The sequence below is a fragment of the Canis aureus genome, chromosome 13 (genome assembly GCF_053574225.1).
Source record: "Canis aureus isolate CA01 chromosome 13, VMU_Caureus_v.1.0, whole genome shotgun sequence".
NCBI lineage: Eukaryota > Metazoa > Chordata > Mammalia > Carnivora > Canidae > Canis > Canis aureus.
In genome coordinates this window covers 27,417,728-27,443,665 of record NC_135623.1, presented here as the reverse complement: position 1 = coordinate 27,443,665, position 25,938 = coordinate 27,417,728, and the positions used below count along the sequence as shown (strand labels likewise).

Genomic DNA, 25,938 nt, shown 5'->3' with positions numbered 1-25,938 from the left:
AAGCCATTATTCTTTCCAGTGAGAATCAACATTTCAAAAAGCCAGTTTTTCAGAATTAATATTTCTACTGAGGAATATAACCTCTAGGTTTTCAAACAATCATGTATCTGGGATTGCTTAAAACGTACAAGTAAGTGTTACAAGACCCCTTACTCCCCAGTTATCAAGGTTCTTGGTTTACTTATCATAATAAAAACAAACATTAAAAATACGTAACACGTAAGAGATTATAAATCATACTCTATCATTTCAGGGGCAAAGAAACAGACCCAGAGAAGTTTAACCATTTGTCTCAAGTCTTTAACGGTATGTATTTTCCAGCCACTTAAAATATATTCGTATTTTAATACCACAAGTTCTCACAGCAGAACTGCACATACTGAGTACCAAAGACAGTTCCTATACAGAAACCAAGTTATGCTGCTTATCAGAGTCCATCAGAGAAAGCTGATGAAGCTACAAAATCTCACCCATTCCTTAGTCGTTAGCCTATTTGCACCATACAAACTTTTTCAAGTTCTGTCCATATCATATCTTGATTTTCATTAATATGTCAAGATACGGTACAGCATTGATCTGTCCAATGTAATCTCTTACATGAAAAACGATTTCATCTACATTCATGATCATCCGCTCATTAAGAGCCAGAAGATCATAAACACTGGAAATTAATACCAAGAGTTATGAAGACCTATTTTGTTTTATTTTTAACTGTGGAAAGAAGAGTTGAAAACCTAGGGAAATGGAACACGCGATTACTCTATTTTATCACTATCCCCCAGTACTGCCATCTGCTTTTAAGTTTCTTATAAATGCTGGTTGTGTTGCTAATATTAGAACAATAGTGGAATTGAGAAGTTTGAGCATTTCTCAAATGAACACCAATTTTTTTTTTTTGCTAGCTAACTGTATGATCAGCTTTTTAAAATCCACAGTACTTAGAAACTAAATAAAAGATTCTAAGATATATGTACCTTAGAACATATATTTAGGTGATATATCTACATATTTAGGATATAGGATTTAGGACACACATAATAGTCTATATATATATATACATAAATGGTTCGCATGTATCCTACAGTATAGCATTTTAAAAATTTTCCCAGCATCATTTTACACATTCTTACCTTCGAAACGTAGGTGAGGCAATGTCAGGATACTTGGATCCTGGCTGCCTGAGCCCTTGCGTCCCACAGGCACTGGCAGAGGTAGGGCTGGATTTGGGGGAACCTGACAAAGAGACACTCTCTGAATCTGAGACTGCTACTTTTTCCTTTTCCTTGTCTGTTTGGTTGACAGTAACAGGACTCGAGCGCCCTGACCCAATCTTAGTAGGTTCTCTGAGTTTCGAGGTGGAGGCCCCAGCTGACTTGCTGCTGACATTGGAATCAATACTGCTGGTGCTGGACCTGTGTCCACCTCGGCCGGGGATGCCACTTGTGCTTGATTTTGAAGGGCGGGGCAAGCTGCGGTACTGTAGGGAAGTCTTTGAGCTCACATGCAGCACACCATCATCCTGATTCTGTGAACCGTCCAGACTGGTTTTTCTCCCTGCATTTGACTTCCCACCAATGGCAGCAGATTTGGGGATTTTACCCAGGGTTGCTGATCCACTTGTTATTGTGGCTCCGCTGCTTGTGATCATAGTAGACGACCCTACTCCACTTGGTTTCTTAAATCCGAAAGAGCCAGGAGCAGCTGACCTTCCAATGCCCGAAGGGGGCTTTTTCCCCTCATCTCCACTGCTTTTTCCTGCATCTGAAGGAGACCTCTGTAGAGATGATCCTTTTAGAGGAGTTTTGCCTTTCTCAGAAGCTTTGGCATCATCGGTTTTCCCTAAGTAATGAGAAATACACAAATATACATGCCTGCACATTACGATTACATAATAACCTTTCTTTAAACAATGTGTAAACATGTGAATACGTCTCTGTATTACTTCAGTTCCTAAATACCCATTTAGACATCTTTATATTACTTCAGTTCCTAAATACCCATTTAGATCTAGATAGGTATGTGCTTTAATATATTGTGAGGATTGAGTACAAATCTATGAAAATAATGGCTAAAGGAAATGTGATGAGTGATGAAGGAGATAAAGTGAAAACACATATTTTTGCAGTTTATTACTGTCTTAAACCTCACAACGCTCTCCCTTTATCAGGACAGCACTTAATCTTATCAAGCTAAGTGCTCGAAAAAGAATTTATTTGACTATCTGTAAGATGCTTATATTTAGAGTCTCCTGGTACAAAACTACTTCAAATGGCACTATTTAAAATTAGGCACCATTTTAAAAATAGAAAGAGCATCTTAAAAAAAAAAGATGGTACAATTTGGCAGAAGTCTTCCACTCTATTATTTCATAAAGTAAAATTCACAAATGATGTTTCATATCTCCAGAATTCCAACCCATTAGATTAGTGTGATTGGTCTTGATTCTCAGTGGTAGTAGTGAAAATTAGTGGAATACTTCACATAAATATTCCAAACTTTCATAAGGAAGTCAGAGGGAAAGCAGTCTCATTTTTATTAAGCAGATTTCTTTTATTTCCACATGAACAGAAATGACTACGGCAGAATAGAGACACTCAATAGCCCCAAATTATAATGGTGCTCTCTAGAGAATGCCTAGATTGTGATATTCATGTGGACTTGCAGGGTAAAGTATGTGACATTTACATGGAAGAAAATAACCATACAGAGAAGAATATGATTTAATTAAAAATAAAGCTATTATTAAAGAGAACAAAGATTGAATGGAAACCATAAATTAAAACATTTTTGCATAACAGCTGTGAAATGACAAGCCTACCGGGGGTCTTGAGTGCACTTGTGCCAGCTTTCTGCCTGGATGGCGCTCCTCCTTGGGCAGACATGCCTCTTCTCCAGGACCCCGTCTGTGAGATGGACAGGGATGCTTTCTGTCCCGTCTTCTCGGGGTCTTCAGGAAGGCCTGAGGAAACACCCTTCCACTTGCCCCCACTATCCACATGGCTGTCAAAGTCCTCTTCCGGTTTTTTCAGCTCCTCAGTAGTATCCCATGTCTCATCTGTTGTAGAACGTTTCTCCGAATCTGTCTTGAGCTATGAGGAAAATATTACAAAGAAACTTTGTGCAGAAAAATCTACAATGTGTGAATCGGCCTTGAAATGTACTTTTGGATAACTGGTTAAAAAAATGAAGCACTGACTTCTATTTCAAAAGAAATCCAATGACTCCTATTTTTATCTATGTCTTCATTTAAGTTTCATTAATTTTAGCCACATAATTCTCACTTGCACATATTAGAGAATGTCAGAATAAATATGTGCAGAAAACCCCAATTAAATGCTCCTGAGAAGGAATTTTCTATGTCAAATTTAACAAGGGAAAAGAGGACAAGATAAAACTTAATTATCTAATATCCATTCTTGATTTACCATTCTCAAGAGATGTAGTAATTTATTTCAGAGATCAATATAAAATTAATCAAGAACTATCTAAAATTAGACAATTAAAATAACTTCTAGGGTTAAAAACTATCAGTATTATAAAAGGAGAAATGGTAAAATAAGTGTTTCAGGGAGGCTTGTAATCAATGGAAAAAATACGTATACACAAGCTTCTAAGTTTATGCAATTATTTCAGATTCGGAGGGTGTACTGTATTTTATTCTGATATACAACAGATTGAGGGAAAAAGCTGGCAGAAGCATTAGAGAAAGAAAGCAGCCACTTCTCACCTGGGTGTTTTTCCTGGAGGGGACAGTGATGTTGGAGTAAGAGCTGACTGAGGACGTGGTATTCAAGTCGTCAGTGCTGATGTTATCCAGGGTGTCACTGAGACCACTGCTCACAGAGCTGCTGTCATCCCAGCTAAAGGCAGGACACAGAGCAGCAAGGAAGTAAACACACTTGCACAAGGCAAGTCACCTATATTTCCATATACATGTATTGGGAAGATAATACTCATTTTTTTACTCTCATGATGGAAAAATTATTGACTTTTCATCTTTGGAGAATCATAGTAAATAAGAATTGAATGATGTTCTGAGGATAACCTTATCTGATATTTGCAAAGAATCAGTGTCTAGTGCAGATCCAGGTTCCAGGGGAGTATCTAGAGAGTGAATGAAAACACTGCTGCAAATATTGCATGGTATCAGGAAAGGATAAGACCACCAATTCCTTTATTTTTCCCCCTGGAGAAAAGCAACAGAGCATATAAGAACTCATTCTTTGTTCTGAACGCTAAGAAAAGCCAAACTGTGCTTTAGTTAGGAATCAGAAAGTCATTCTTCATTCTTTCTCCTCCCTCAGTAACTACTTCTAATGATTCACCAACTCTTGGACACTGAGTTTCACTTCTATCATATCATCGCTCCTGCCATACCTTACAGTTTCTGGCCCTGACAATAAGTAATAACCTCTTATCTGGCCTTCCTGCCTTTGGTCTTTCTCAATACAACTTCATTGCTATATCTGGGCCAATGATCAAAATGATCAAAGATTCACATCTGGTCAGAGACTTCTCTTTATCAAAGCCATATATTCCAAAATAGAATGCACCTGCCTCAAAGGATGAACAAGGCAACCTATTGGGCCATAAGAAAAAAAAAATCTGAAATTCTGAATATATTTGTTAGATACATTTAAAGAAGAAAAAATAAAATAGGCTACATTAATATTCATGTGCAGGCTAACACGCTCACGGAGCCAGTGTGTCAGATGATGCAGAAGAAATGTAGGATAAGCAGGTTAAGTTGAATGAGAATGGCAGCTCCAGGATTCAAAGGGGTGGGACACAGTTCTCTCATTTACTGGCTGGTTCTCAGTCTACTGTGATGTATTGCTGCTTACTTGTGTTCTATTAAACAAATTCATGCACAATGGGATACATATATTAGATACAGATAAAAGTTAAGTTTCACAAAATGGACAAGTGTCTTTAAAAACCTTGTGCAAAAGAATATCCTTAATGAAAGCATAAGCAAACCACAGAAGTATGGTGGTGAACTGATACTTTTCCTACTCTGTTATGTGTATTTGATAAGTCATATCATAAATTCAAAATAATAGTAACGTATTGAGATGACATATGAAACCAATAAGAAATGCAATTATTGGGATCCTTGGGTGGCGCAGCGGTTTAGCGCCTGCCTTTGGCCCAGGGCATGATCCTGGGGACCCAGGATCAAATCCCACGTCGAGCTCCCTGCATGGAGCCTGCTTCTCCCTCTGCCTGTGTCTCTGCCTCTCTCTCTCTCTCTGTGACTATCATGAATAAATAAATAAAATAAAATCTTAAAAAAAAATTAAAAAAAAAAAAAAAGAAATGCAATTATTTAGAAGAAAATAAAATTTGAATTTATAGTAAATAGTGTTAATGATGACCCCTCCCTAGCTGCATATTTTGTGATATTAGTTACTGATAGCATAAAACATCATGATTATAAAAGATATTTATAAGTCAGATTATCAATAACAACTGTATTTTCATTGAGATATCATTAACATATGACTTTATATCAGTTTTAGGTGTTCAACATAACGAATGACTTGATAAATGCATCTGTTACAAAATGACTACTACAAAGGTTTATTTAATATGCAATTGTTACAAATTCTTTTTTGTGATGAGAACTTTTAAGATCCACTCTCTAAGCCCACAGGGTGCACAAGGCAAATGATTTCTCATAACAATTGGCTTGGAAAGCAAAAAGTGGCCTACGTTCATGAGTTCTTGCAACCAGGAAGAGCCCAAAGAGCATTGAACTGCTCCTGGAGAGAAGGCATGGCAAGCAGCTTGGGGACACACAGCTTGGAAATAGTGATCTGAAGAGCACCTGGGGCACACAGTGTAAAGGTTATCTGCTCTTTTTGGAGCATGTCCCACAAAGGTATCATTCACGGAGAGACCCCTCCAAAAACAAAGGAACTGGCCAGCACCATTTCCCTTCCCCTATCCCTTAGCACAAGCATAGGGCAACCCGTGGAAACCAGTTCAGTACCCACACTTGCTACCTAACATGCTTACACCAAGCTGTTCCCCCACTCTACTCACATGCTTCATGGAATTGACCATCACAGTCCCAGTGTGAAGGGCACACTGGATGAAACACTTGTCCAGGGTCCATGTCTTTTGACCCTGGAGTTTTGCAGAGCCTCAGTTCTGGAAGCAGTGATGACAGCTCTCATTTCACAAGCATACCAAAGCAATATCTAGCTAAAACTCAGCAAGGTCAGGCAAAGGACCAAACATTGCCCCACAAGCAATGACAGCCTCTGCAGATGACTGGGATGAAGGATAAAGTGTCCAGGACACAACAGCAGAGCACATGCAGCTTACATTCAAGATACTTCTTGAAGTCATCAAGCCCTGGGGAATAGGGAACACCACACTGCAGGAGGCTATACCCTGCACCACACTATAGGCACTATTCTTCATAAGGATAATTACCTTCAAGAGCAGGAGATGCAGCGTACTTTTCTAATACATGGAAGTAGGCACAGAGACTTAAAATGAGAAGACAGAGGAATCTGTCCCAAGTGAAAGAACAGGACAAAGCCACCACCAGAACTCTAAGTGAAACAGATATAAGAAACATACCTCATACAGAATTTAAAGTAGTGATCACAAAGATATTTGCTGGACTTAAGAAAAGAGTGGAACACATCAGTGAGACCCTTAATACAGAGATAAGGAATAACAGAGCAGAGGCGAAGGGCTCAATAAATGAAATCAGAAACACACATGATGGAATGAACTGCAGGCTGGATGAAACAGAGGAATGAATCACTGACCTAGAAGAGAGAGTAGTGGAAACTAATCAAGCCAAACAGAAGAGAAGAAAAAGAATTATGCAAAATGAGAATAGACTTAGAGAACTCAGTGAGTCCTTCATATGTAATTACATTCATTTTATAGAGTCCAAGAAGAAGACAGAGAAAGGGAGCAGAAAATTTATTTGAGGAAATAATAGCTGAAAGCTTTCCTAATCTGGGGAAGGAAACAGATATCCAAATCCAAGAGGCACAGAGAACCCAAAACAAAATTAACAATAGCAGTTTTAAACTAAGACGTATTGTAATTAAATTGGCAAAAGATAGTGGTACAGAAAAAGCTTTAAAAACACCAAGAAAAAAGAAGACAGTTACATACAAAGGAAACCTCATAAGGCTAGCAGCAGATTTTCAGCAAAAACTTTCCAAGCCAGAAGGGACTGGCATAATCTGTTTCACGTGCTGAATGGGAAAAAATCTGCAGTCAAGAATACTCTATCCAGCAAGGCTACCATCCAGAATAGAAGGAGACATATAGAGTTTCCCAGACAAACAAAACTAAACAAGTTCATGACCACTAATCCAGCCCTGCCAAGAAATACTAAAGGGGACTCTGTAAGCGGAAAGGAAATACCAAAAGTGACAGTATGAAGGCAGAAAACACAAAAGCAAGAAAAATGAACATTTCTATAAAAAGTCAGTCAAAACTCAGAAAATAAAAGAATATAAAATACATCTCCGGGATCCCTGGGTGGCGCAGCGGTTTGGCGCCTGCCTTTGGCCCAGGGCGCGATCCTGGAGACCCGGGATCGAGTCCCACGTCGGGCTCCTGGTGCATGGAGCCTGCTTCTCCCTCTGCCTGTGTCTCTGCCTCTCTCTCTCTCTCTCTCTCTCTCTTTCTCACTGTGTGCCTATCACAAATAAATAAAAAAAAATTAAAAAAAAATACATCCCCATTTACCTAAAACGTGTGAGGACATATGTTCAAACTTAAGAATGTGTTCAAACTTAAACAACAATCAACTTAATATAGACCGCCATTTGCAGAAGATATTAAATGTAAACCTAATGATAGTCACAAATCAAAAACCACTAATAAATATGCAAAGAATAAAGAGAAAGAAATCCAAATAGATGACTTAAGAAAATCAGCAAACCATGAAAAAGAGAAAGCCAAGCAAGGACCAGAGAAAATCTTCAGAAACAACTACAAAACCAGCAATAAAATGGCAATAAATATATCTACCAATAGTTATTTTGAATGTAAATGGACTAAATGTTCCAGTCAAAAGACAGAGTGTGACATAAATGATATAGAAACTAAAAAATCAATAGAAGATATCAATGACCCAGATGTTGGTTCTTTGAAAAAAAAATCAATAAAATTGATAAATGTCTAGCCAGACTTATCAAGAAAAAAGAGAAAGGACCCAAATAAATAAAATTACAAATGAGAAAGGAGAAATAACAACCAATACCACAGAAATACAAACAATTATAAGAGAATATTCTGAAAAACTATATGCCAAGAAATTGGACAACCTAGAAGAAATGGATAAATTTCTAGAAGCATATAAAGTATCAAAGCTGAATCAGAAAGAAATAGAAAATTTGAACAGACCAATTACCAGCAATGCAATTGAATTAGTAATCAAAAAAACTTCCAATAAACAAAAGTCCAGGACCAGGTGGCTTCACAGGTGAATTCTACCAAACATTTAAAGAACATTTAACATCTATTTTTCTCAGACTATTCCAAAAAATAGAAAAGGAAGGGAAACTCCTAAATTCATTTCATGAGACCAGCATTACCCTAATAACCAAACCAGATAAAGAAATCACAAGAAAAGAGAAGTACAGGCCACTATCTCTGATTATCATAGATACAAAAATCCTCAGTAAAATAGTAGCAAACCAAATTAAAAAAATCATTCATCACGATCAAGTGGGATTTATTCCTGGGTTGCAAAAGTGGTTTAATATTTGCAAACAATCAATGTGATACATCACACCAATAAGAGAAAGGGAAGAACCATATGATCATTTCAACAGATGCAGAAAAAGCATTTGAGAAAGTGCAACATCCATTCATGATAAAATTCCTTAACGAAGGAGAATTAGAGGGAACATACCTCAAGATAATAAAGGCCACACATGAAAAACCCACAGCTAACATCATACTCAATGGGGAAAAACTGAGAGCATTTTTCCTCCAGGGTCTGGACAAGACAAGAATGCCCACTCTCATGACTTTTACTCAACATAGTACTGGAAATCCTAGCCATGCAATCAGACAATAGAAATAAGTAAAAGGCATCCAAATTGGTAAGGAAGAATTAAACCTTCACTATTTGCAAATGACATACCATATATAGAAAATGCAAAAGATTCCACAAAAAAAAATTGTTAGAAATGATAAATGAATTCAGTAAAGTTGCAAGATACAAAATCAATGCACAGAAGTCTGTGGCATTTCTATACACCAATAATGAAGCAGCAAAAAGAGAAATTAAGAAAACAATCCCATTTTGAACTGCACCAAAAATAATAAGATACTTAGGAATAAATCTAATCAAAGAAGCGAAAGACCTGTACTCTGAAAACTATAAAATACTGATAAAGAAATTGAAGAGGACACAAATAAATGGAAAGACATTCCATGTTCATGGATTGGAAGAAGTATTGTTATCATGTGCCCCAAACAATCTACAGATTTAATGCAATCCTATCAAAATACAGCATTTTTCACAGATCTAGAACAATCCTAAAATTTGTATAGAACCACAAAAGACTCCAAATAGCCAAAGTGATCTTGATTAAGCAAAGCAAAGCAGGGAGCATCACAATTCTGGACTTCACGTTACATTACGAAGCTGCAGTCATAAAACAGTATGGTACTGGCATAAAAATAGACCCACAGTTCAGTAGAACAGAATAGAAAACCCATAAATGAACCCACAATTATATGGTCAATGAATCTTTGACAGGAAAGACTATCCAATGTGAAAAAAAATACAATATATTCAACAGATGATATTGGGAGAATTGGACAGTCGCATGCAAAAGAATTAAACTGGAGCACTTTCTTACACCACACATGAAAATAAACTCTAAATGGATTAAAGACCTAAATGTGAGACCTGAAGCCATAAAAATCCTAGAAGACAGCACAGGCAGTAACTACTTTGACATCAGCCATAGTTACTTTTCTTCTAAATAGGTATCCTGAGGCATGGGAAACAAAAGCAAAAATAAAAGACTAGGACTACATCACAAAAAGGTTCTGTGTAGTGAAGGAAATAATTAACAAAACTAAAAGGCATTCTGCAGAATGGGAGAAGACATTTGATAATGACATACCTGATAAAAGGTTAGTATCCAAAATATATAAGGAACTTATAAAAACTCAACTCCAAAAAAGGAAATAATCCAATTTAAAAATGGGCAGAAGGCATGAACAGACATTTCTCCAAAGAAGACATGCTGCTGGCCAACAGACACATGAAAAGATGCTCATCATCACTCATCATCAAGGAAATGCAAATCAAAGCTACAATGTGATACCACCTCACACCTGTTTGAATGGCTAAAATCAAAACACAAGAAAAAAATGTTGGCAAGAATATGGAGAAAAAGGAACCCTTGTACATTGTTGGTGGGAATAAAAACTGGTGCAGCCACTGTGGAAAACAGTGTGATGGTTTCTCAAAAAGTTAAAAATAGAGCTATCCTACACCAAGCAAAGTAAGTCAGAGAAAGACAAATACCATATGATTTCACTCATATGTGGAATTTAAGAGACAGAACAGATGAGTAAAGGGGGAGGAGAAGGAGGAAGAGGAGGAAGAGGAGGAGGAGGACGAGGAGAGAGAGAGAGAGAAATCAAGAAATAGACTTTGAACTATAGAGAACAAACTAAGGGTGACCATAGGGGGCGTGGGTGGAGAGATGGGTGAAATAGATGATGGGGATTAAAGAGTGCATTTGTGATGAGCACCAGGTGATGTATGGAAGTGTTGACGCACTATATTGTACACCTGAAACTCATGTAACACTGTATGTTAACTAACTGGAATTAAAATATAAAATATAAAATATAAAAACTTCAAAAAATATAATTTTCTTCAAATTTTAAAAGCCTAGTGTTACTTCTGGATTCCAAAATCTTCCTCCTAATACTGAAATTGCTTTCACAAAGGTCAATTAACCCATGAATTGAGTGCTTACTATGTGTCCTACTCTTCTAATTACTTAATATGTATTTTATAATCACCAAATAAATATATGAGGCAGGCATTATAAATATTAAGAGGTTCAGGCAGGTTAAATGACATGTCTAAGAGTCCAGGAATTATGTCCCATGGCTTGATTAGCATTATGCTCCCTGTCTCCCATCTTTTCACCCCTTCTCTCTTGAAATATATCAATTATGAGTCTTTTCAGATTCAGTCTTTACAAGTCCTTTGCAAGGTTCACAGAGTCCTCCAAATCCTTTTTTTCCCTGTTTTTGGGATTCCTCTGAATTCCTCAATATTCAGAAATTAATCTTATCTCACCTTTTACATTCCTCCTTGGAAATTCCCTAGTCTTCCACAACTTCAATATCACCTCTATGATTAGGACACTTAGATTCACATCTATAACCAGACTTGTTCCTATCGGATCAGCATTTCTAGCCTACTGCTAGGATATCTTGTCAACATCTCAAAATCACTCTGCCTAGACTATATCATTTCCCTTTAAAAATTATTCTCCCTTTCATTACCACACAGTTACCCACATTACGTATTAATCTTTCTGTCGTAAAATCTAAGTGTTATTGCCTCTCTTCTCTCATTTGGCTCCATTCTTACTTACATTGTCTCTAAGCCTTGAAAATCTTCCCACTACAGGTAACACAGCCATCCTTTTGTTCCACATATCCACTGCCTCTGCTTGTCTTTCCTTCCATAAAAATTATTAGTAAGTATCTGCTTTTATTCATTAAGTGATGAATAAATTACAGTCCCTCTCCTTGAAGAACTCTGTGTTTATTGTTGAAGACAAATATTTAAATAAATGATGACAATAAAATGTGGTAATTGTAATAGAACTGCATGTTAAATGAATGGCAGGGCAGGGCTACTATCACTTATTTGAAGAGCTGAAGAATTATTTCACAATGGGAATATTGTAGCGTGATCAGATGAAATCTATGTTAATCACCGTATTGTAGCATATATCACCTGTTAAGTGATGTGTTTTTCTATATTGTTGATCATAATTTGGATTGCCTGAAGTCAGGGAGTGTATTTGATCTTTATAATCTTAGCACACATCATAGTGTCTACTGCTAAATAGATAATTAGTAGATGTTTGTTAAATGAATACAACAATTTTACTTTTGAAAATGTTCCTTCTATCCAGTAATGTTAAGTTAGAGTGAATCCAATAATAAATGCAGGTTTTGAAAAAAATTTGTTTGACATATTTCTTTGCTAAACAAACTTTAAAGGAGCAAACTTTGATTGATGACAACATTATTTTCCTAAATTTATCCTGTGATTTTGACTTTCATCTTTGATTTTGTGGATACCAGAATTCTCCCTAGCTACGATGCAATTAATCTTGTTTATTATGGCACACTTAATTAAACTGAAAAAGCTTCATAAAAATAGGGTTTTTTTTTACTGAAAAAAAAAATGACGATTTACTCACATAATTAGCTCTGAGGTCTCAAGCCTCATCAATATATTTTTTCCATCCTTTCATTTTTAATTTCATTAAGATGTGCTATGAATTCTTGCTGATATTCTTTATAAAAGGGCAGCTCTTTTTCTCTTCCAAGTTACAGATCTGTCACTCTGCTAAATTTTTCTCTACAATCTAGGACAGCTCAATACATTACAAGACTGTGGATCTTATCCACATAGATTGCATATATACCCTGGATTGTTTCCAGTTTTTAAATACTATGAATAAAACTGTTAAGAACATTCATACACATTCTACTTATGTGACATTTTAGAAGAGGCAAAACTACATATATGTAGGATGATCAGTGATGGCCAGTGCTCAGAAGTATGGGAAGATTTGTAGTGGCCATATAACATAACTTGATGCATATGTCAAAACTCAGAACTGTAGGGAAAAAAATTCCTGTGTTAAAGCCCAAAATACAGCCAATTACCCTGTTGGTAAATTACAATTTAGATATACACTAGATTATTAACTATTCTAAGAGAATGATTTCCTGGCATGCCTTTTATTATGTATATTTTAAATGCTCAATAACTCAATGGGGCTAGGGATCTATTTTATTTATCGATCAGTGCATTTGTAGCTCTGACCCCCACATGCACCTCTGGATTCACACTTAGAAGCAGACCTGCTTGAAAACAAATGTGCTCTATGTTTGAGGTCATTTTTTCTTCCTGCTTTTTATAATGAAGAATTCTGAAATATTAACTAAATTATTTTATTATTTTTAGAGGGGGGTACGGTGGGAAGGAGAGAGAAAGAGAGAGAAAGAGAGAGAAAGAGAGAGAAAGAGCAGGGGGTGGGGGGAGAGAATCTTAAGCAAACCCTGCACCCAGCGTGGAGCTGAACAGGGGGCTCAATCTCACAGCCCTGGGATGATGACCTAAGCCGAAATCAAGAGTCGGATGCCCAACTGACTGAGCCACCCAGGTGTCCCTAACTAAATAATAGTTAAAATAAGTTTTCAGATTTAAAACTAACACTAGAGGAAAATGATAGTCCTATTTGTGGGCAATTTTTCAACAGCACAGTCCTATTTTTAGTGTAGTAGCTGTTCACATAGCAGGTATTCAATCAGGCTCTTCCATAGTTCATATTGCCAGCTCCACTGTCCTACTTATACATGAACATGTAAAACAGAGATTTTCTTTCAATAAATAACTAGTTCCTATACTTTAGGCACTCAAAAGTAACCTCAACCTCAATTTTCTAGCTCATTAAATATTCCATTAATGAAATAAATGAACATGTGCATTACTACCGATTCCTCTGGAGGTACTATGTTCCAACTCTAATTCAATTCCAATTATGAGAATGTTGTCTACTAAGGTGACATAAGTTTTTATTTTATTTTAAGATTTTATTTATTTATTCATGAGAGACACAGAGAGAGTGTCAGAGACACACGCAGAGGGAGAAGCAGGCTCCCTGCAGGGAGCCCAATGTAGGACTTGGTCCCAGGAACCGGGGGATCACAACCTGAGCCAAAGGCAGATGCTCAACCACTGAGCCATCCAGGTGCCCCAAATTTTGATTTCTATAAAAAAAAACTTTCTTAGTCTCAATGTTTTAACAATGTTTTTTGTTAGCTTATTTTATTAAAAGTTAAAATAAGAAATAGCGATATAAACAATGTATATTTTCTTGAATCCGTGATTATATATCATATGACTATTTAGAAAACATAACTATGGATATTATAATATTTTGTCAATATGTGAGTATTTCTAGGCCAATGCTGTTGGAACTGCCTGAGGTATGCCATAGTGTTTCCTCCAGGTACAAGTATGTCTCACTTCCTCATTCATTATGATCCAGCGATATCCACCTTCCTTATACTGAGAGTAATTATCCAGAAAGACTCTATATCACCCACGTGAATAGATTATTATACATGCTTTAGATCCTTGATGCCACTCCCACTTATGTCTCAGTCCCCTAAGACATCACTTTGACTTATTGGACAGGTCTTATAAGCCAAGTCCTAAATCCTTCCCCCACCACCCTCTCTGAATTCTAAATTACATCTCATTTACCCTTTGTCCTATTTTCAAGAACCTCAAGAATACAAAAAGTTTTAAAACACTGAGAAAATAAAACATTTTATATATTATTTAAATGCAAATTCTGGAGTCATGTTTGCCATTTATAAATAATGTAGATGATGTGAAGTGTTCACTGCAGTGCTGAGACCTGTGGACATTCAACAAATATATAGAATGACACACTTGATGTATTTAGGCACTGTCAAAATTCTCATGGGATAGACACATTGTTCTGTTCCAACCTAAAAATTGGCAAACCTTTTAATAATAATATATGATAAAGTATAAATTCTAAGGGTTTTATTAAATATTTCTTAACACTAATAACAACCATTTTACAAAGAGAAAAATGAAGCAAATTTAGCTATCCATGAAATAAATCATTGTGTAAAAACTTCTGGATATGCTTATTGTTTCTAAAAGAAGATACATATCATTTGCATAACAAATGAAAGCACCACTTTAAAAAAATCCTATTCCAAGATATTTGTTTTCTATTTCCATTACTTATGGCAATGTAAATAGTACACATAAGGAGATACAGATATTTTTAAAAATCTGTATTTTGACACAATGACATTTATAATAGTAACTTAAAAACACTAAGAATCATCTGTGTAGGCTTTGCACGTTGGCACCATTAATTGATATTAAATCAATTAATATCTCCTCAAAACTAAACAAACACAAAACTCCTTAGACCTATGCTATACCTTTTTTTTTTTTTTTTTTTAATCAGCAAACATAATGCACTACCTGTCAAGTTTGAGCATTGCAACCACTGAAGTGTAAATTCTGTATTACTTCAGGGTCATTGACAGAAAGCAATATAGTGCATTTCAACAAAGATTTGTTCAGCATTTCCCTGGGAAAAAATATGTTATTATCGAGGAAAAAAAGAACAAGTCATTAAAAGAGACTTCTGAATCACAAAAACTTAAGTATATATCAACAACATGCTGAAAATAATTTTATTATTTTATGTTAAAAATATTCTCTTGGGATGCCTGAGTGGTTTAGTCTGCTGTGCCCAACTCTTGATTTTGGCTCAGGTCATGATCTCAGGGTTATGAGATCAAGGTCTTAGTTGGGATCCCCACTGGGCATGGGACTTGCTTAGGATTCTCTCTCTCCCTCTGCCCTTCCCCCCTAGTATGCATGTGCACACATACTTTCTCTATATATTAGATGAATATATATGAATATATATTCTCTTTATTTTATGAAATAAATATATGAAATATATTCATATATAATATATATGAATATATATTCTCTTTATTTATGAAGTAAATATATGTGAAATACATTCATATATATAATATATATGAATAAATTTATTTTGTGAAATGTGTATGATTTTTTAAGAGTAGGATTTTTTTTCCAGTTCTAGGTATAGTTTCAAAAGTGTTTCAGCCTGCCAGTGTTCATTAACTATGTAATATAGTAGAGTTTGAGTAGCAGGTGTAGAATCCAGGTGAAATGTCATTTCCTCTATGAATCCTCCTATGATTTCCAAGCAAACTTTAATTCCTTCACGTCTGTATTTGCTACTAGTGTGCTTCTATTGTACTGCAGTTTACCTGCTTAGAGAGCTCTTTTAGCCACAGGATCATGGTTGAGGGCAAGGAAAGTGGCTTGTCTCTTGGAATCTCAGTGCCCAGGTTGGTATCTGGCCCATGAGAGGGTCTCAACATTTGAGAAATCAATCAATGATCTAGTCTTACATAATCAAAAAAATCTACTGCCTTAATCTGTGATTCATTCACTCATCCTCACTCTTAAATGGGCAAATAACTTTGAATTATGGTAAAAAAAAATCAATGGAAAAAAAAGAGAAAAACCAATGAGAGAGACCTGCTGAGTTTGGGTGAAGAAAGAACAACCTCTTTGAGAAGATAATTTTAAAGAAGCATTACACAGACAAGTGAAAGGTGAAGAGAGGCTATCTGTGAAAGTGGTGGAGGAGAGAGCATTAAAGGAGGAGAAGACAACAAGTGTAAAGACCTGGAAGCAACAAAGGTCGAGGTACAGCAGGCAAGGGGAAATGCGGAAGTTCTGAGATTGCAAAAGTAGGCAGGGCCAGCCTTTGAGGGATCTTACAGATAAGGTGGAAAAAATCCAACTTTCTTAGAAGTACAATAAAAAGTCATCAAATAGTTTTAAGTGGTAAAATGATATGAGCAGATATACATTTTTAAAAGTATTTTAGTATGATGAATATATTAGAGGTAAGGAAGAGTAGAAGCAGGAAGTTCAATGAGGCTTCTATGACATGCTTGTTTTTGACCAGGGGATACATGTAAATTAAGAGAAGGCACTTTCAAGATAATTTGGAAGTAGAAATGGTAGGATTTGCTCTTGGTTGGTGTGACCTAATAATAAATATATTAAATATAATTAAACCCAGGATACCTGATACAGAGCTCCTAAAACCTTTGTAATTCCTTGAGTGATAAGGATACTAGGATCATCTTCTGTTCTAATATTTGGTCTTTGATTCCAGTAACTAACACAAGGCTCCTCAATCTCTTGGAATTTCCTGAGTGATAGAAGCATCACTTGCTTTAATGAGGGAACCTTTGGTTGGCTCCTGGATAGCCCATTGATTTTTTTTTTACCCCAATTCATAATTATTTGCACATTTAAGTGTTAGAATGAGTGAATGAATTTCAGATTTAGGCTTACAGTGAACACATGGTGGTGTTGGGGATATGGTGTGCTGTGAGACGGTCTGGAAGTTCTGTGCTCCTTCTCTGTATTTGGCTCTAAGTACCTCCTTAATTGGCTGTTCAGACGATGTTCAGTATCCCTTGGCATATCCTTTATAAGAAACTAGTAAATATGAATGCTATCCTGAGTTTTGTGAGCCAACCTAGGAAATTATCAAACCTGCAGAGGGAATCATGGGAACCCCAATTTGTGGCTGGTAATTCAAAAACACAAGGGTCCTGGACTTGCAACTGGTATCCGAAATGGGCGAGTCTTACTGGACTCAGCCCTTACCTTCCGGGATCTGATGCTCACTCCAGGTGGTTTAGAGCCAGCCAAAGTGAATTACACTGTGGGACAGGCAGCTAGGGTGAGAAAATTGGTTGGTGTGGGAAAACCCCAAACATTTGGTGTCAGAAACATTCCACGAGTAGAGATTTTTCTTTTATTTTTCTTTTATTTGGAATGTGGTAAAAAAGGGGCGGGGGGAGACTACAGACCCCTTGCATACTTTCCACAGGTCATAGAGGCACAAATGGATTTTTGGAAAAGTAAAAAATCCATCAGTAGGGGTCAAAACATAATTTTAATTCCAAATTCAGCCTGCACTTAGTACCATTAGTTTCACATACCAAGGGAAACTGATACAAGTTTACTATATTATAAATTAAGTCTACAACTCTTGACAAACTGACAATTCATGAAAGCAGAAAGTTAAAATCTGTCCATATTATTTTTAGTATGCAGAGAATATTATGTATTTATCCATGAAACATTAATAGAGACTACATCAATACCACGTGGGTTCTGAGTAAGGAGAGCAATCAATAAACTCTCTGCGCTGAACTTTTCATTCCCTTTTCTTTTCTCTAGAAAACAAATAATGAAGATTTATTCTATTGTAGCATCAGATAAGGTAAGATAAATGAAAAATGAAAAGCCCTTGTTCTTTATAAAAGAAAGCCCTAGGTAGATTTGGTTAAATGTGATGAATGATGTTAGCTTGAAATGAATTTATGCAGTCAGGCAGATTTTTATATTTTAATGGTATCTGAGGCAGATAAGAAACATCTATTTTTGTTTTTATTATAATATGAGCTGAAATCACAAGAGATAAAAGGATCTTACTGAAAATTACTTTGCTGGAACACATTACTAGAACAATGCTTCTGTAATTTTGCTAGCTTCCTCCAGTGTTCGTTTTCATGATGCTGTTATATAGTTGAAATAGGTACAAGTTTATCTAGAAGTTTCTTTTGAAAAAAAAAAGATTTTATTTATTTATTTGAGAGAGAGAGCAAACATGAGCGGGGGGGGGGGGGGGGGGATGGGCAGGTGGAGGGAGAAGCAGACTTCCTGCTGAGCAGGGAGCCCGACATGGGCCTCGATCCCAGGACCCTGAGATCATGATCTGAGCCAAAGGCAGATGCCCAACCAACTGAGCCACCAGGTGCCCCTATTTAAAAGTTTCTGTGAGTGATAAGTTGAGAATATAACATATAACATGAAAGGTAACTCAGGGATTAAGATCCATTGGTGTCCTTTCATATCTCATAACAATTTAAAAATCAATATGTGCTCATTATGGAAAACAAGGCAGTCCATAAATATATAAAAGAGACAAGGTTAATCATCTGCAATTCCACCCCAAAGTAACCACCACCACCATTTTGATGATTTCTGTCCATTCATTTGCTGGATGTATTATATGTACAGATACCAATTTACCTGGTTGAGACCTTCCTGATTATTATATTTGTCCATTATTCATTTTTTACTTATCTTATTTGACATTATAATGATCTTTAATGTCCTTAAAATCTTTCTGATATAATTATATCCTATGAACCATTATATATTTAACCATTTTTGTTTTAGGAAATATGAAAAACTTTATAATTTTCTTACTATTCTAAGTAATGCACAACGAATACCTTTGTACATATATGTTTACATAAAACATTACATTCAGTATTATTTTTCTAGGATACATTCCTAGAAAGAGAATTAGTGATTCACAGGATATAAACATTGGAAACTGCAAATGCAAACATTTGAAATTGCTGCAGATGCAGCGTAACAGTTGAAGAACACATCATTTTCTATTCCTGCCAGTCAAACACAGTGCTAACCCTACAAAATCCTAGGTGATTTCGGATAATGTGGCTTTCTTCAGTAATTTGAAAATTGCTCAATGTAATCTACATTGATCAAATTTTGAGATTATGTTTTCTATAGATTTATTGGCTATTTTTATATCCATAAATCATCTATGTCCTTTGTGTATTTTTTCAACAGAGTTTAACTTATTTGTACTAGATTTTTATATATTATAAATTATTTCAAATATTTTCCTCCTCTGTTTCTTGGCCTTTACTTTACTCTATTTATTGATTTTTTTATATTTTAATATATAAGGTTCAAAAATTTTTTAGCCAACTCCATCAATCTTTGCTTCTATAATATCTTCTCCCAAGAAATTCTGTGTATATAATTTGATGAATATTCCTTCCCTTTTCTGATATTCTATTTTTATGATAAGGTGAGAAAACCTTGATAACTATTTCTTTCTATTTATTATTATGGCTCACTTATTAAGTCTTAATATGTGAGACATTCTAGGATAATTTTAATGATTATCAAATATGTTCCACTGACCTATTTTTTGATTTCCACAGTAATACCATGGTGCTCTTAACTCTTATAATGATGCTCAAAGTTAATTTTTTAAGGTTCACTACAACTTAAAAATATATATTTAACTAAGAATTCAAGGCTTTTAAAACCCTTCTCAAAATTATAGAAATTAGATATTATTCTAAAAAATTATTACTATGCATAGTTTTACTCACTAATACATGAAACATTTATCAAATAGTTTCATTATGGAAGATACTGAGAATATAGAAATCAATATAATAGTATAGAGATGTGGTTTTTACTTTAATGTGGAAAATGTGTAATCCTTCCTTTTGAGAACTCACAGGTGATATTTTCATATCTGAACATTTAGCTACAGGCATTTCACTTAATAAATAGCAATCATAGTTATTAATCCTCAGCTAAATTGTCTCCCCTCTCAGAAACCTTCTTTATCACTTGAATTATTTTTGGCATTAGCTGTTTCTTTCAGAAGAACAGAAGTACCCTAATTACTATAATTTCAAGGTTGCATGAAAAGAGAAACGTTATGTAGAAATAAAAGAGCTTAGATAAACCTCAACAATTTAGCTACAGGCCTAACTGAACAAGGTTGAAAATGGCAATCTGTTTTGTGTTATCTTGCTTGAAAGAGCTTGCATTAAAGTAACAAGAATTCACTGAAATATTTTTAGTTTAAGAGAAAAACATGATTAACAAAGAAATACTTTTGCCCTGAGATATCTAAAAGACGTAATATAAAAACATCCCAGATTCCTCCATTTTAAAACACTGGGAACACTGCCTTCATGAAGAACATTCCTTAAAAAAGTCACTCTAGTGAGTGAAGATTTCTAGAAGGGGTGAAAGATAGTTCACAATTAGAGAGATAGTTGCCAGGAAATTCACGTCCCAACACTGGAAAACAACAGATGGCAGCAGTAACAACGAAAATTTGCAGCAGATCCTGTCTGGCACGCTTTCAAAATGGCCATTTATATTTCCTATCACAAACAGCTAACTGCTGTCTCCTTATATTGTGTGCACGGATATAGAAGAAAAAAGTGCAAGACTGACACTTGAATTGCCTTCACAGGGAAAGGAGTAAACCTGAAAGCAAGGCTGGGGTGACGACAGGCCCCTGGCCAGGTGTCTCAGTTCCCTGAGATTTCCCAGGCACCAACCCGCTGTCGAGGCTTTGCCTAAACTACCTCCAGGTCTGCAATGCTGCAGCCCCTCCTAGGCCACCGTCATATTTCCCACGCCTTTTCTCTGTGTTTCTGAGTCCTGCTTAGTAACTCTCATTTGGTTGCTGCCTCCTTCCAGATGAAGATTTCTGTCCATAAGCTTTTGCTGCTAATCCTGGACCATGATACCTGATCAGATTTATTTGTATTCCTTCCAGCAGGACGTGAGGATTCAGAAAAGGTGGCGCTTAAATGATGAAGCAGTGGTGGGTCAACAGACCATCTCTCACCCCAGGCAAGCAAAGTGGAGTCAGGGCACACCCAAGGAGAAAGTGAGGCTAGAAGAGAAACAGGCAAGAGCAAGAGAGAGAGAGGTCGTCGAGTTCCAACACCGTGTAGAACAAGGGGATTTATAGGAGCTAGGAGCTGAAAAGGCTCAAACAAACAGGAGAAAAGATGTGATATCCAGATGTGATTGAGCACTGGGTGTTTACTCTGTATTTTGGCAAATTGAACACCAATAAAAAATAAATTTATTATTAAAAAAAATTTAAAAATTAAAAAAAAAAAAGACTGACAACTGGAGCATTCAACTAAAACAGGGAGCATTTGTATTACTAGAGCAGACACCAACTTTCCAGGATTTGGTGAAGGCAAACAGAAGGGCCTGACAGAGAATGGGGTAATGATGGGAAGAAAAGCAACTCCTTTCCTCATTAGTTTGTGATGCAGGTTATGATGTTATTCCTTGTTCTTCTCAAAGGAGAATGGGGGAAGCTGGATCATTGGTTGGGGCATATCCTGAGCGGTGCTGATTCATAGGACTGATCTTGAGAATTTTCTCTCTTTTCCGAATCGTAAATTTGATACCACCTTGTGTTAGCTTCAGGAATGAGATATATGAAATACTCGTCTCAGGCCAAAATGAGCTAAAATATGAAGATCAAAACAGAATTTTATCAGTAGGGTTTATACCAATCTATTCCATCTCCTATTCTCCATACAGGTTCCTTCTAGAGCCGCCCATAGCCTGTGTAGCAGGTGTCTTTACGTAGTTCCATGGGAGCATGGCTTTGAAAGTAGTTATGGTCTAGATTTCAGCTACACAGTCATTCAGCCATCGTACTTGCGTAGTATACAACCCGTACAATCCTGCATGACCATCTGGGGTATTATCATGGAAGCACCTGCCCAAGACACAAACATAGACTTCTCCATCTTGCATAACCTTAATCTATATCCAGTTGGTCACCAAACTCAATCTGATCTGTATTCCCTCCATTTGCACCTCTTCATCCTCCCTGCCTCTGTCTTAACTAATGATCTCACTGCTTCCCAGTAGACTATTGCCATCTCATAATTGTTATGTCAGTCTCACATCTGGGTTTTCAGTGGATCCTCCAAAGAGCCAGAATGAATTACTTAGCATGGTTAGTAAAATTTAGCATGGTACAAAGACTCTTCAAAGTCTGTGGTTTAGCCTAGTTCCCCACTGCTTCCTTGCACACAATCATATTTAGCTACTTTGACTTCAAGCATTCCCTCAGTTTGATGAACTCATGAGTTCATCAATGCATTTCTCTACGCATACATTCCTCCCAGACTGTTGCCATGTCCTCAGTTAAATTGTCTTCCTTCTCAAAAACCTTCTTCAAACACCTTAGGCTCTTACCTGACCTTCTTCTGTATTCTGAGGGTGTTCAATTCACATGTGTTTCATTTTCATTATAGTACTTTCTCACCAAATTGATATTGCTTATTTTATTTATCTACATTTTTCATTGGGATGTCATCTGCTAGAAGGTAGTTGTGGACAGATTTCTGATTACATTAAAAGCTTTGTAAACATTTATGCAGACCTGTATTTGTCTACGTATGTATTTATATGTATGAATAAGTCCTAAGTTACATCAGTACTAGGTTTACAGAAGATTGGGGGGATTTCATTCTCAGTAAGCTAAACAATTACAAGCCTTCTAATCTCTGCTTATCACCTAGACAAAATCTCTGAAAATAAAATAATTTGATTTTTTCTTCAAATATTAACATATGACAGACTGGTTTGAGTCCAGCGAGAATTCCAAAGAGGCAAAAGGTACAGATTTTGGCATTCCTAAGCCAAAGTCTTTCCACTGATCTTCCTTTCTTTATCATACCTCCTCCCTAGGCGGTCTCATTTAATCTTATTACAACATACTGCAGTTTCTTCAGTTCAGTCCTGTATGAAGTAGCTAAGTTTTACTGACTAACTGAAATACATAAAGACAAGTATGTCCAATACTAGAATCACTGCTTAACTCACTCTACAAAAGATAAGTAGAAACTAGGACTAAGTGAATTACAAATATAACTCTCCCATCTGTGCTCACTCTAGAGGATGGGCTCTTTGAGTGGAGTGCTGAAATGAACACCAGGAATACTTCATTTGTATTTATAAACCACATTCATTCATGTTCTTTCTTTCTGTCACCCTAACTTTTCCATCAAGATTGAGTTTGAATTTATTGAGGAAGTTTACAAAAGTCACTTCCAGCAACGGGATTATCTTCTCATGAAGCCTTTTTTATAAACTGAAAGGCTCTCTGGTCTCATATAGTGTGCAAGGTACTAACAAAGCAAATGTGTAGTATGACACACTTTGCCATAATATCAAGAAATATTTTCTAATATGTTTGATGTGCAAGACACTATAAGTGTTATATGCTTCTGCTTTATAATCTGGCAGTTAAAAACACCTTTACTTTTTCTTCAATCTTCATCATATTCTTGAGTTTTCTTAAGAATGTAATAGGACATACCTGTAATCCTGTATTTACAAAGTGTTATAATTATGAATTAAATACTTTAGGATGTTCATAATGATATGGCAAGGTTAATGCAGTCCTCAAAGTTTCAATATGCAATTTGCAGTCATCTCAGTAATTATTTGTAGTTTACTAAGCACAAATTTTTGATTTGGGGAATTATTTTCTTCTCATTAAAATGTTATAATATGACATCCATTGAATCATTTCAACTAAAAGCAAACAGTCCATTATTTAACAACCTGGACATAATGTTAAACATAAGGCATTTGAAATTAATATTTTCTAGTTACTTCTGGGATCAAGGACAAGCCAGCCTCATTGCTGCATGTTAGAAGGAAATTCTCAGCTGGCTCAAGACTTCACAATGATCTCTCCAGTGTTTTTAATAAACTCTTCAATGAAGGGGGACAGAATGAAAAAGTCTAATCCTCTGACTGTATTCAAATTGGTACTTTAGAACTTCTTAAAAAATAAAATAGGAATAAAATGATTATTACTTTTAAGACCTATTTCAGTAAACATTTCTTTGAGTATGCTCTGGAATTAATAGATCTCCTAATGTAAAAGTAAAAGATGATTTCGGGTAGGGAATGTTTACTGGGAAAGAAAAAGCTTGTCTATTTTTCCACTTAATGCTCTGCTGTCCTTTTGTTTTGTTTTTGTTAATCCCTAGAGTCCTTTTGTTTTGTCAAACTGAAGCATCAAGTTTATGGCCTCTAATCCCTACAGCTTTTCCACTGTTCTGCAAATCTTTATGCCATGGTGATGTGTGTTTTAGTTCCAAATATATATCTGGATTTGTTGTATTGCTTCTATCTCAGTTTCGTACACTGTTAGATTTCGAGTACTTTAGATTTCCTAATCAAACCTTAAAATGCCCCTTCTGTTCTTTCATTCCATCCTTGATTTATTGAGCACTTTCTTTATTCCAGGCTCAGTACTAACTGCAGATTATAAAAGGGTGAATAAAAATTGGATTTCGTCCTCAATAAGCATATATAGGATGGAGACAAAGATAGATAGATGGTAAACCTCTGTAACCGAGAACCTGGATTTTCACTTATTTTCAGACAAATAACAGAAGAATAAGAATGCATCATGTAAAACCTATCTGAATTTGCTTGTTCTCACAAAAAGCAGTAACAGGTTTAACAGCAGAAACTTGAAAATGTTATTCAATGTATCATATTCATTGTTTATTGCTACATAATTTCTTCTTTCATGTATTCATTCTTCCTCCAAGGATTTGCTAGGTGCTTACTCAGTAGCCTATAAAGATGAACAGAACAAAACCAGCCCCCTAGGATATGACCAAATGAAAATTATTCCAGAAAGTAGACCATGACTTGGCAAGTGTCTCTGGAGGATTTGACCAACTAACAAGGTAATATTTAATCAATATGTGAAAGTCAAATACACATCTTCTGTGTGCTATGTAACAGGGAGAAACAAAATGTCGGCATCTCCTTAGAATGAAATAGCCTTAGAATTTGGTAGAAGGCCCAAATGAATATGGATGAAACAACTTGGAAAATAATAAATACTTTCGAAGGGTGAGTTTCCTTCTTGCATTAGAAAAGTACTATCATACCAACACGAGCCCATGTTTAAAGATGTATTTATTTCATACGCTACAATGCTTCTTCAATATAAGCCAACTATTTAAACTGACATCTCTCTGGCTTTTCATCTCAATTTCCACCAGGTTCCAATTTGCAATGTCATTTAAAATAGCCTTGAACCTGAATGTGAACTTTCCATGAATTCAGGAAAGCCCATAGAAATCTAGGGTATGTAGAATTTGTGCCCTGGTTTATCTTGTGCATTATTATATTCCCAACACTTTGTATACATGAATATTTGCTGGAAGAATAATAAATGAATGCAGAAGGCTGAAAAATACTAGGAAATTTAAAGCACTATTTCTTTCTTACCATCATGACTGCTTTTTAACTTAGAGTGAGAGCTATTTTGAGAGGATGAAGCATAATAGTGCTTCTTTATATGATGCCAATTAGAACAAAAAGCCAAAAAGGAAGAA

At 35.9% G+C, this 25,938-nt stretch overlaps 1 protein-coding gene across 16 annotated transcripts in view; it reads right to left on the bottom strand.

The window, feature by feature from the left end:
• NAV3 (neuron navigator 3) overlaps window positions 1-25,938 on the bottom strand; it is a 1,006,607-nt gene that overhangs the window by 89,499 nt on the left and 891,170 nt on the right. For all 16 annotated transcript variants that reach the window (XM_077845591.1, XM_077845595.1, XM_077845596.1 and 13 more), the window contains 3 exons: window positions 3,728-3,860; window positions 2,819-3,089; window positions 1,131-1,839 (listed from right to left, as the gene is read on the bottom strand). In XM_077845591.1, coding sequence (XP_077701717.1) covers window positions 1,131-1,839; window positions 2,819-3,089; window positions 3,728-3,860 — 1,113 coding nt within the window. The remainder of the gene's footprint in view (window positions 1-1,130; window positions 1,840-2,818; window positions 3,090-3,727; window positions 3,861-25,938) is intronic.